The following is a 13,051-nucleotide window of genomic DNA, read 5'->3' on the forward strand; positions in this document are numbered from 1 at the left end:
CACCCCCTCGGCAAAATCAACTGTACTGTAAATGCTTACTTTGCGTAATGGTTGAGCCACCCCTGTGGAGCCCCACCCATATATTCAAGCGCCAACTGGGAGAGGTGATCTGCATCTTCTCAGTGCAGCCAGAGCAACAGCAATGCCCTTTTTGTTGTTGCATCTATGCTCCAAAACCAAAGCAGAACAAAGACAAAACAGAATCAAATCAAAATGGAGGAAGACTGATGAAAAAGGAAATGCTTTAAACTTCTGTTCCTAGTTTGGTATTCTCCAGACATGTTGGATAATCATTCCTAGAATTCCTTAGCAGGCACAACAATCTCTTCTATTTCCTGCTATTACAAATGTTTCCCCACAGCACTTTGTTAGACATGGGTTGGCAATAGAGACCCTACTGATTCCCTACTTGACTGCCAAAAACCGGTTAGGTGACCTTGCTGACCCCAACCCTAACCCTAAACTCCAGAAAACCTAATGACAAATGATTTCAAGGCACAAAACAGCAATAAAGCTAACCTTAAAATGTCAGGTCATTGTATTGCCTGTGGTTTAATGGTTTGAGCATTGGACTATGGCTCTGGAGGCCAGGGTTTGAATCCTTGGTTAGTCATAGAAACACACTGGTTGACCTTGGGCAAGTCGCACTTCCTCAGCTTCAAAGGATATAAAAGGCCAAACTCCTTTAAACAAATATTGAGAAAACCCAGGCCCCTTCTACACTGCCATATAAAATCCAGATTATCTGCTTTGAACTGGATTATCTGGCAGTGTTGACTCATATAATCCAGTTCAAGGCAGATCATGTGGATTGTCTGCTTTGATAACCTGGATTATATGGGAATGTAGAAGGGGTCCCAGTGATAGAATCTGCCTCTGTAATAAGAAATTCAATGTGCAGATTTGATAAATGTGAATTTAATATATGTGTGGGAATGAATGGAAGGATGTGTGGATGGATGGAGCTAGTAATTTTGGAAACATCAGTAAAATATTAAGGCCTGCAATGACTGACTACCAGCTTGCTGGACTGTAATTAGAAGTTGCTAATGAGAACTGAAAAGTAAACTCTGATAAGGACTGTGACAATGGTTCTTTCAAGTTAAGAGAAATGTTTGCAACATTCCTTATGTTAAGAAGGCAGTCAACACAAGCCTTGTGTTTGTCAACACCAATCAAGAAGAATCAACATCTAGCCAGGAAACTGAGATGGAGCCAGGATGGAAGACATGTATCATTAATTTACAACTTTGGGACTACATCAGCAAAATATTCCTATAAAAGACTCGATCTAATAATGCTCAAATTGTGACAGACCTGAGGAGTCTGGTTCACTCACCTCTCTGGTCCATCGGCAGGACAGAGATGGTTTATTTGGAGCGTGTCAAATATGCTATGAGAAAGCATGATTCTGTACACTTTGGGACTTCTTTCTCAAGGGAAGAGGAATAAGTGCACTTTAGGGATCTTGGATTTTGTGAAGGCAGTCAGGTTTTGCTGTATGGAAAACAAAGATCTGGTCCTTGGCATTGTTCTTAGGGAAAGATGTTTTGCCATTTTGGCATTGTGGAAGTTTGGGAACTGTGCATTGGCGGGAAGCAGGGCCTGGTCTAAACAGGTGCTTCTCCAAGGAGGGAGAAAAGGATATGGTAATATTTGGATGCATGATGATGGATGCATGTACATTTGTATGAATGATGATTGAAAATGTAACTCCCTTTTATTAGCCATGTGATTATAAATCCAATGTAGTTGCATAGAATCTATATGTATATATTTCTAATGTCATTCTTTGTGTAAAAGTTCTGTAATCTGATATACCCGCTCACACTGGAAATTGCAATAAAAAGAACCTATGCTTTAAACTTATTGAAAAGTTATTCATGACAAATTGGTGTCAGAAGTGAAATATTCTTTTCCAGTGTGGGAAAGTTATTCAAAACACCTCATGGTCATCATAAACCAGGAATGAATTGAGGGTCTACAACAACTCCTCCTCTAGTGAGGTATGTGTGTGTAGCTTCCCTTCTGATCAATGCTTGTACCTTTAATTCCAGCTGGTGTTACTTGTCTGGCAACTAGGTAAGAAGCAACACCTGCGGAAGCTCCTGGTTCTGCACCACCATAGCAAAGACAGGAATTTTCCCAAGTTTCCACTCAGGTAAACCTAGATATACATGCAATATCTTTCTAAGCCCAGTCCTCTATACCTTAAGTAACATCTTGCTCTGAGAAGGATTTTATTCAGTCTTCTCATTTGGTGCCTTTTCAGTTTCTAACCAAGTCTTCAAGGACCTTTGTACTTTTACCTTTACCACTCTCTTTGTAAAGCAGTTTTGAAAATGTAAGAGATTGAATGGTTCAGTGTCTTTTATAAATCATTCACTCCACCTGGGGAGGAAGGAAAAAAGGGTAAGGAGCCCTACTCAGATCAGCTGAGTGTAATTGTGTCCATTTATTTCTTTATTGTAGTCTTAAGGGAAAAGAACTTTTTAAAAGGAAGAGAGGAAAGGAGAGAGGCTGAATCATGTTGCAGTTAAAAATCTCTGCTAGGAGAACTCTGAAGACCCCCTGTTAGGTCAATAAGCTTTGTTTAAAAGAAACAGACAAAGTTCTCTGTGAGAGACAAGAATTGAGGTTCTTTATATGTAAGAGAAGAGAAAGGAGAAAATAGTTTTAAAATAATAAGCTTGCACTGGATTAAAGCGATGACCCTGTAGAGCTGGCACGAAAGTTCTCGATCTCCAAAGCAGTACCTGGTCCAGGAGCCTTTTTAAGCAGATACAAATGCCAGGTAGTTAAGCTGCTTCAGGGAACAAAGCTACAAAGGCTGCGAGTCCTCTGCCGCACCACTCTTGCACAAAGGCAGGTTTTCAAAATCCTCATTATGAGAATGTCTGCTGTACAGAAGGGAGTAATGATGGTTGTATGGACCTCTCTTTTAAACCAGACTGAATAGCATCACTGATCTTTGTCATTGCCATAGTCCCCAAACATCTCTTGAGAAGCATAGGTCACATAGAGGAAGCCATCTTCATCTTTGTTGTCCCGATAGACCTCTGCAACTGTCATACTCTGGCAAGGCAGGCAATTGTTGTTCACCAGCAGATAGAAGGCCTGAGTCGATGTGAGGGACATACGGTTTCTGAAGAAGGGAAAGAAGAGGCATTAAGCTCATCACAAGAAGGGAAAAGGGTTAGATGGAAGCAGTGGCTCACTAGGCCACTGGTGTAGTGGAATCAGGGCACATAGGGGATCACAGACCCAGGACATCTTGTACAGCAGGGACAATGGTGTGAGATTATTCGATATGCCACCCCCGTTTTCCTGTTCTCTGTGAGATGCAATCCTTGTAGGAGAGATACACTGGAAATGAATTATTTCAACAATAACAAAATGTTCTCAACTGCACTGGTTGTATTTGAAGTATTTTATGAAATGGAGTGATCGTTCTGGGTTGGCCCTAAACAGTTCGGGTCCTGCCTATCTTTGTGATCACATATTTCCTTATGAACCTGTGCAGGCTTTAAGATCTCCAAAGGAGTACCTGATCCTCTTGCTCCCGCCACTGTCACAAGCATGGTTGGTGTGAACAAGGGAGAGGGCCTTCTCGGTGGTGGCCCCCCGACTCTGGAACTCTCTCCCTATGGAGATTAGATTAGCGCCCACCCTGTCCACCTTCTGTAAAAACCTGAAAACTTGAATGTTTCAACGTGCTTTTGATTAATCGGTTCATGTATTGACTACCCCCCCCCCCCCGCCTGCCCAGCCCTATTCATTGTCTGGGCTTGTAGCACTTTATTACCACCCCACCCTTACTGCTGTATTGCACTAGCCCTTGCTCCACCCTCCTAGATCTGAACACATCCACTGTTCTCGGCTACTGCTTGATGGTTATTGTTGTACTTATGTTGTACTTATGTCTGTTGTTGGTTTTATTGTTTTAATTATTGAAATGTAATGTTTTTTTTAATTTGTGCTATATTTTATTTCTGTTTCTGTTGGGCTTGGTCCTCATGTAAGCCGCCCTAAGTCCCTTCAGGGAGATAGTGGCAGGATATAAGAATAAAGTTGTTATTATAATTATGGGTAAGGAAGACATATAGCCTTTATAGAAGGGCCATTCTGGATTGTTTTGAAAACCTCTACCGCTGTTTTCTTGATAGGGGTCCCTACAGCTGGTGGCATTTGAAAATGTTGTCATGTGGACTGGCATGATAAATCTAAGACTATTCCACAAGCACAGGAAAAAGTCAGATCTAAATCTATTGTGAGTTGATACCTGCAAGATGTGCAAGTAGATGAATATGGGCATGGCCACTTTCTGTGTTCTATGGCTATTCACAGGCACAGTCCCATTATGATCAGTATGGGAATTTTTACCTGGTTCATCTTTGACCTGGGCCGATTCACCCCTCCTGAGGCAACCTGGCTGCCCCGGGCTTCGCGCAAGCCCCTATATTGATGCCAGACTTAGTGCCGACACCCAATCGGCATAGCCTGCAGCGGCTCAGAAGTCCTGAGCATACAAGGCAATAGCATAGAGGATTTAGAACTTCCCTCATCACTATATCTGTAGGACTGATATCTGTGTTTTCATTTATCCACACTTGACAGAATATATCCTCCAATTTGATTCTATGGTATTCTTGGCCCAGTCGTGCAAAGGGTTAAACCCTTGTGCCAGCAGGACTAAAGACTGACAGGTCAGAGGTTCGAATCTGGGGACAGCGTGGATGAGCTCCCTCTGTCAGCTCTGGCTCCCCATGCAGGGACATGAGAGAAGCGTCCCGCAAGGATAGTAAGAAATCAAAAAAATATCTAGGCATCCCCTGGGCAATGTCCTTGCAGACAGCCAATTCTCTCACATCAGAAGCAACTTGCAGTTTCTCAAGTTGCTCCTGATATGAAAAAAAGGCCCAGAAATTCTTCATTTCAATTGGGTTCACTATTATCTGCTGTTTCATATTGTATCCTCCACAGATACAGGGGTTGTATTGTAGTAACAACATCATTTTCTACCTTATTTAGGTTGCCAGAATAAAGAAAGCCTGATTAGTTAGGAATGAATGTCTGTGAAAGGACTGTGAGCTCAGTTCTGTTTTGGCATTGAAAACAAATACCTGCATGTAGGCTCAGCATGCGCTCAAAAGCACCTTATTCACTTATTCTATGGTATCTGACAAATTGGATCTAGCAAGAGTCATACTAGCTCATCCCCAAGCTGAACTATGGCAGGAGGAGGTTTACTTGCTAAAATACTGAATCAAGATTATGCTATGCATGCATTTTCACTTCCCAAGTATTGGCATACCAGTAGTTTTACATTAAGGGAGGAGTATTTGCTGCAATGAGACCATATCGCAAAATAAATGTACACAAACATACATACATCTTGCAGATGCAGGCAGCTCAATACTGAAACAGCAAATGGTGTTTGTATATGCAAACACCAGATGTATCAAGATGGATTTCCCTCAAAACATTATGTTCCATAGTGAAGTCTACTCATCCATTTAAATGCAAGTCATCAAGAGAGACAGACACAGGTGTGAACCAGACTAGAGTTACTTCCTGATATAATTGAATTCTCTATATTTGGTAAATGAATGATCAGGGAAAAGCAGGGAATGAGGAGGGTTTGCAGAAATATTTTTGGGTGAATAACCATATTCTGTGGCCTGAATAGTATGAGTACCAAGTAGGAAAGATGCAGTAAATAAATAGAGAATCATGTCAATATATAGTCATATACTATCTATTGAGTGAATTACCAGGGACTAACATCCACTTTCGGGCCTATAACACACTTCTGGAGGGCATAATAGAAATATTGGATGTTTTCAAATGGCTGCAAGTTTTAACCTTCATGGAGTAAAGAAAAACGCAATCACATAGGGAGAATTTCTAATGACTAAGTTCAAATACAAATATATTAGTACCAGAGCCACTTCATTCCAAGTTGAACTGGGAGGAAAATATGCATCTTATCAGAATCAGATAATTGCAAGCACACTGCATTTTGCAGTAGCTCAGTTGTAAGTGGCTTTGCAAAAAACCACAACAGCTTTGCACAAGACCATTTCCTGTAGCATCCTGTGCATGCTACAGAAAATGGGTTGTTGAGGACCTGAGCTTCAATATTTATCCTTATAGTGTTCAGAACCTCCAAATCCTGCACTATTTGAAAACGCCTTCCTACCTGAGAGTAAAGATGAACTGAGATATGGATATATCCTCAGAAACCAAAAACTTGGTCCTGTCCAACTTAGGGAGAGACTTCTCTTTTTGGTAACGCTCCACTATGACCTGTGAACAGGACAGAAAAGTTAGAGGGCACTGGATGGAAAGTGACATGAGTAAACGAGAAGGCAAGGTGGCATTCTACACATGTGCTTGGATAATAAACTCCCATTGCCCCTGTCATTGACCAGTCTTTATTGGATTCCAGCAACTTTTGGAAGGACAGAAGTTTTGTGGTATGGACACTCCAGTGTTCTCATTTTGCTCTGAGATTTTCACAGCAATAAACAGCTAAGTAATGTCCAGTGATAACTGCTGTCCTCCATGCCAGTTGAACAGTGAATCTGATCTTGGTTTTATTGTGAAGGAGCTATCCAAGGTGCTTAATCGACTTTAGAGGTAACATTTAGCACCTTGGATAGCTCTTTTACCATTTCACCTAAAAACAGCAGTTGATTTACTTCCTCAATGATATAGAAGACATCACAGATAAATTGGAAAAACAGATATATGCTGGAGTCATGGAAGACTTAGCCTAAGGGAAGAAACCCACTTTTCTTCAGATAGAGTTTTTAATAGATTAGAAGAGCAGACTTGTTTTTTTCTGTTCAGGATTTAGGTGAAAAAAGGCCCACTTCCCTTGGTTTTATATATATAGATTATGGTAGCATGGCATAGTAGTTTGAGTATTGGATTGTGGGACTTGAGAGACACAAGTTTAGGACCTTTTCCTACGTCTGAATTAAAGTATTAAGGAGTGCTAGAATATCATCCTATGGAATCCTGGAGCTTATTCTTTAGTCAGAGACACCAAAGGGGAAGCTTCCTTGCTGTGGATTCTAAAGACCCCTCCTCAAATCCCACAATTCTATAGGATGGAATCAAGCCAGTTATTACTGTTTTTTAAAGACAACTATTTACCATTTGGTGGAATTCTTTACCTAAAAATGATTGCACCCAAAAAAGTTTTAATATTAATGATATTTGTTTTAATATTTGTATATATGTATATTCTAAAATTGTATTGAAATGCTTTTAATGTAAGATGCTTTGAGTCTCCTAGTAGAGAGAAAAGACAGGATATAAATAACAACAATGATGTATCAACTGCAAAAGGCCACCTTGGATCTGCACACATCATTCGAAAATACATCACACAGTCCTAGACACTGGGGAAGTGTTTGACTTGAGTTTTTTTTTATATGAAATTCAGCATACATATCTTGTTTGCTGTGACATACTGTGCTTTTGTATCAGAATAATAATAATAATAATAATAATAATAATAATAATACATTCCTCATTTTATAGGGACACAAATGCTTAAAGGAAAATACTTTAAGCAGACTGGGAAGAAGGCTCAGAAAGTTCCTTGGTGGCTTATGTGACAACCAGGTTGCACTATCCTCATCCTTAAAGTAAGGCATGGTAGACAAAATAAGGCTTACATTGGGTCTCAAGGTATGCACCTGAATAGTTGATACAAGTCAGATAACTGGATTTTGAAAGATTACTGCACCACTTTAAGTTGCACTTTTATTTTGGAATGGAGGACCACAACTCCCACAATCCTTGACCAGTAGACATGCTGGTTGGGCCAGATAGAAATCATAGGTGGAACTGAGGGGCAATAGAGTCACCACCTCTAATTCATGGAATTCTGTGGAACATTCAACATGCATACTCTTGTCATTAAATTTTTTAGCAATCATACAGTACTCTGGTGTACAGCATTGTGGCCTTTCTGGTAAAAAATGGAACAGGGGAGTTGGTAACTTCTCAAGGCAATAGATTAGCTAGACACAAAGGAGGAAAGGGTTCTGGCCTTTGAAAAGCTGTGTAGGAAAGGAAAATGCAGCTAGTGTTAACTTGTATGACAAATTACATCTACAAATTACATCCTCTTCTGCAAAGCTATTAAAGAGGCAGGCCACTGAGACTCAGAATAATATTCTGGCACCTCTCTCAATTCTAGCTGCTTAACTACATCCGAACCCTATCAAATCAATCATTTGGTTAACTTACTGTAGCCTATAGCCAAGGAATAGATGCTTTTTAGTTCTCCAGGTGTTTGGGGCTACAACCCCCATAATACCCTTGGGCTACCTTTGGTAGGGGCTTCTGGAGCTGAAGTCTGATATAATATGAAAGCTCAAGCCTTCTTGCCTTTGTAATTGCCAAAGCTCCATGGATAGTTTACAAAAAAGGGAACAAGTGACAGATTAAGGAGCATCACAAAATAATATTAAGTTGAGAACAAAAATAGCTCTCAGTCAGCCCCCATCCAGTTTAAGAGGGTGTGAAAAGCAATTTAAAAACCCTCTCAAAACAGAAGCTCTGATCTACTTGAAGCCTCCAGCAGATGCCATGGAACCATATGGACTACAGCTCCTAGACTTGTCTTAGCCAGACTGAACAGATGCTGTGATATTTTGAGGGATTAAATATAAACTCAGCAAATTAGGGGGACCAGGCGGCAAGTAAGGCAAGAAATCTTAGGCTTGTAAGTAATCATTTTTGATGGTTCAATGTCTCTTTCCTCTACATGACCAGCTGTACTTTCCACTGAAGTATCTCTCTCACACAGAGCAAGTATTGGCCTAACATATGTTGCTGGACTACAACTCCGTTAACACTGGCCATGCTGAGAGGGCTTAAAGCAGTGGTTCTCAACCTGTGGGTCCCCAGGTGTTTTGGCCTACAACTCCCAGAAATCCCAGCCAGTTTACCAGCTGTTAGGATTTCTGGGAGTTGAAGACCAAAACATCTGGAGAACCACAGGTTGAGAACCACTGGGCTAAAGGGAGTTGCAGTTTGGAGGGCCAAATATCTTCCAGCCTTGACATACAAGAACTTCCTCAGTTGCATCTTGCAGATCTGCCAGAAGTTGAAGCAGACATGTAAATACCTCATAGGTAATGTAACCTATAATTTGTGAGCCTTTCAGAATTACAGTACTTTGATTTCATTTTAGCTTCCATGCATTATAACTCTGTGGAAGAAATGTCTAAATACCTCAAAATTCTTTGGGATGTAACCATGACAGCCAAAGAGGGCTCAAAGTGTTATGACTGTGTAAAGTTGTACACACAAGCAAGCCATCTTTTCTAAAGATCTGAGTCTAACAAAACTTACTCGGAGAACTCAACAGGCAATCTGGTATCTTACCAATATTTGAAATACAATCCCCATAATTCTTCACCACTGTCTTCTAGTTAGTTCCAGTGAGAGAGTCAAACTCCAAATCGTATTGAGGGTACAGATTGCTGTAGATCAGGGGCAGAGAACATTTGGCCCACCATTCCATTGGCCCTGCTCAGCATGGCCAAAAGTCAGATTCAGACCCTGCCCCTCAGAATAATGGTCTGTGCTCAAAATACAGCACAGTTCTGGAAACCCCTATACTGTGACCCTGATTGGTAGGATGGCAGACAAGAAGGTGGATGACAACTCTTAGCAGCCCTTAGCCAATGGTGAGAAATGCTGGAAGTTGTATTCCAGCCATATCTGGAAGCCCACGTGATTCCCATCCTGATTTAGGTCTTTAAACAGATCAAGTCAGGACATCAGGTACATTCAACAAAACCTTTGAACAAGACAGATTTCAATAGGAAATCTAAGAAACATTTCAATCTCTGCTGGAGTTTAGCTCTGAATGGGTCATAATGAGATTCACAAAAGGGTTTGAAGAATAATTTGATTTCATTTGAAGACTATATATAGAGAGAAGCTGGATGGTACAGAAGACAGGGTAGCTGTGCAGCCAGATCACATTTTCTTATCCAAGTAACTTTACACTAAGATAAGGCAGCCACAATTATGTTTGTCTTCATTGTTCTTGTCTTAAATTTTAATTGCTGTTTTGAAAATATGGAGCTCCCACTATTGAGCAGTAAAGAGATAAGTATGGCTTAGTAATTGAATAAAATAAACCTTGGTGTTTTTTTTTGGCAGAACTGGTGTTTGACTATGACTCCCTGACTTCATTTGTGGCACGTTATTCCAGTTTACAAGTTTCCCAAACTAAGGGCCCTTCCACATAGGCTCTATATCCCAGGATCAGATCCCAGGTTTTCTGCTTTAAACTGGATTATATGAGTCTGCACTGCTGGATAATCAGGGATAAACAGAAAACCAGGGATATAGGGCCTGTGTGGAAGAGCCCTAAAAGTGTGTCCCTCCTAGACCAGCCACATGTGGATCTCCAGCTCTTGCTCAGACTTCCTACTCACATGCTTTAGTTGGAACAGCTAGTAGTGAAGGATGATGGAATTGCGAGAACAACCTGAGGGCCACATTATCCCTATCCTTGCATTAGGGTATGGTTAATATTATAGGCCAGATCCAAGAGGATATATACACAAACTCTTATTTATCTATAAAGGTATATCCCTTCTTAACATACCTTACAAAATTGCTGGGCTAATAAAATAGGAAAAAACACTCTTGTATAACCTTCTGGTTTGTTTTTGAAGACAAGTAGGACTGCTTTTATACAGTGCCCTGTTATCTTAAATTGTTTAGGTTAGTTAAGCAAGCTAGTACTTTCTAGAGAAGTTTTGTATTATTGTTCCTATAATGCTTGATCATTGGCTTGCTGACTTAAAAGGAAGATAGTTACAATTCAAAACACCAGAAGGTACTAGATTTCCTAGTTCTTCACCAGCAGTTGAAGAACAATATACCTGGGGGTCCGAGGTATACTGTTGGACTGCAGGTCTCAGAATTCTTGGTAGCATTGGGAATTGGGCTTTTAAGAAGGGTAGCACAAGACCATTTGGAGAGCCATGGTTTGAGAACCACTTCCTCTACTAGGTCTGGGAATAAAACTGCCTTCTGGGTGTGGTTGAACTGACATCCCTGTCCATCCAATCAGCATAAGACAATGGTTAAGGATGGTTGGAGTAGTGGTCTTAGAGTATCAGGCAACAACATCAACATATTGCTCTTGAACAGGAAATTCTGGATAGTTTTTCAAACATGGAAAGGTTTGGAAAACAAAGGAAGTTTTACCGGGATCTTGTTTGGATACTTGGCCCGGATGTCAGTCGCTTCACGTATCCGAGTAGCTAGAAACAAGATAAAAACAAATGTAAAGAGGCAGAAAAATATCAATGGAAGACATTGGATTTAAATAGATAAGTAGTAAGAGCTACTAGTTTTACAAAAGACCAGACCTTAGCAGATATAATACTTAGCTAGCAAGCTTCCCTCACTGACTTTGGGTCAACACAGCTGCTGGGTTTTAAGACACCCAGTGTGAGTTGGATTATGAAGGCTGTCATTCTGAGCACCTACCCTGCAAATTTTACCATTAGTTCTTTTGGTAAAATTTGAGGCTGGAGATCAGTAGAAAGAAGGAAAATGAAGAAAAGAGAGGGGGGAGTGTTTTGGGAGCAATGAAAATATAAGGATATGTGCAGAGCAATACTGGTGGAGAGCAATTCTGATTGAAAAGAAGGTAGTGAAAAACCAACAATGATAGGTTAAAAATGGTGCTTGTGAGGACTTGGAAGAACAGCTAGTTTAAAAGAGATAACCAAAATACTAATTCCTCTATGGAACCCCAACATTACCCCTTCCCTCTTTGCCACCCATCAGTTATGGATTATTCTGCCCTTCGTTCTTTTACCTAAACGTTTCCTTTGCTTGAAAGGGCGATTCTCACTTTGGTTCCACTCCATCTTTGGAAGGACTGGGAAAAATAATCTCTCACTGGAGAAAATAGATGCCAAGAAGAAATTTGACCCAAACCACTCCCTTTAATAGAAAGCTGAGCAGAGCACCTGGTCAGGAATGAAGTGGGGGTGGAGTCTTCCTGAACCAGAATGATAGATTCCAGCTTGTGAGAGTGAAGAGAACTACAGTTGAATTGAAGTCATTACCATCTCTTGATTTATGCCCCCCCTTTATGGAAAAACACATTCCATTTCTCTTTAAACTCTAGCCCTGGCTCTCTAGAGCAGTGTTTCTCAATCTGGGGGTCGGAGGGGTCACCAAAAACCATCAGAAAACACAGTATTTTCTGTTGGTCATGTGGGGCTCTGTGTTGGAAGTTTTGGACTATCACTCCCACAATCCCTTGCCATTAATCATGGCAGCTAGGGCTTGTAGGAGTTGAAATCAATAATACTTAGAGAGACAAAGCTTTCACAATCCCTATTTGATACATTGGTTCTGTGCCCAGTTGTGTGGAAGTAAGTCCCAGTGAATCAAGGAGAATGTGTAGTTGAATGAGGTAGCACAAGGCTGTATCAAGGGTGGAAAATGTGTGGCTTTACTGATGTTGTCAGATTGTAATTCCCAGCATTCTTTACCACTGATTTTGTTGACTAGGTCTGCAGGAGCTTGTGGTTAATTGATATTTGGAGGGTTGCATGATCACTATCTTTATCTTACATATATAAAGCCCACCGAAAATCTTCAAAATCTAATGCAGTGGTTCTCAACCTGTGGGTCCCCAGGTGTTTTGGCCTACAACTCCCAGTTTATCAGCTGTTAAGATTTTTGGGAGTTGAAGGCCAAAACATCTGGGGATCCACAGGCTGAGAACCACTGATCTAATGGAACCTTTGTGTAAATGATAGGCAGAAACACAGAACCATATTGGGCAGCCGTGGCCTTCTAGATGTTGTTGGGCTTTAGCACAATGATCAAACACCATTGGTCATGCTGTCTAGGACTGATGGGGATTGTAACGCAAGCCTTTCTGGTATAAGAACACAGCTGCCCACCATCTCCTGTACACATTTGCCCAAACAGCCAACCCCAAACTGACTAGGTTTACTCAGAAGTAAAAATGACTGAA

The 13,051-nt window shown here is 40.8% G+C and overlaps 1 protein-coding gene across 1 annotated transcript; it reads right to left on the reverse strand.

Annotated features, from left to right (window-relative positions):
* Positions 1-2,936: 2,936 nt before the first annotated feature.
* LOC132766588 (microtubule-associated proteins 1A/1B light chain 3C-like) lies at positions 2,937-11,927 on the reverse strand. The gene is made up of 4 exons (XM_060760930.2): positions 11,876-11,927; positions 11,257-11,312; positions 6,203-6,309; positions 2,937-3,145 (listed from the first exon to the last, which is right to left on the reverse strand). Exons 1-4 carry the CDS (start codon positions 11,925-11,927, stop codon positions 2,962-2,964), a joined length of 399 nt encoding a protein of 132 aa, XP_060616913.2. The 3' UTR covers positions 2,937-2,961.
* Between the last annotated feature and the right edge of the window lie 1,124 nt (positions 11,928-13,051).

This window comes from Anolis sagrei, chromosome 2, assembly GCF_037176765.1.
Source record: "Anolis sagrei isolate rAnoSag1 chromosome 2, rAnoSag1.mat, whole genome shotgun sequence".
NCBI classification, from domain to species: Eukaryota; Metazoa; Chordata; class Lepidosauria; order Squamata; family Dactyloidae; genus Anolis; species Anolis sagrei.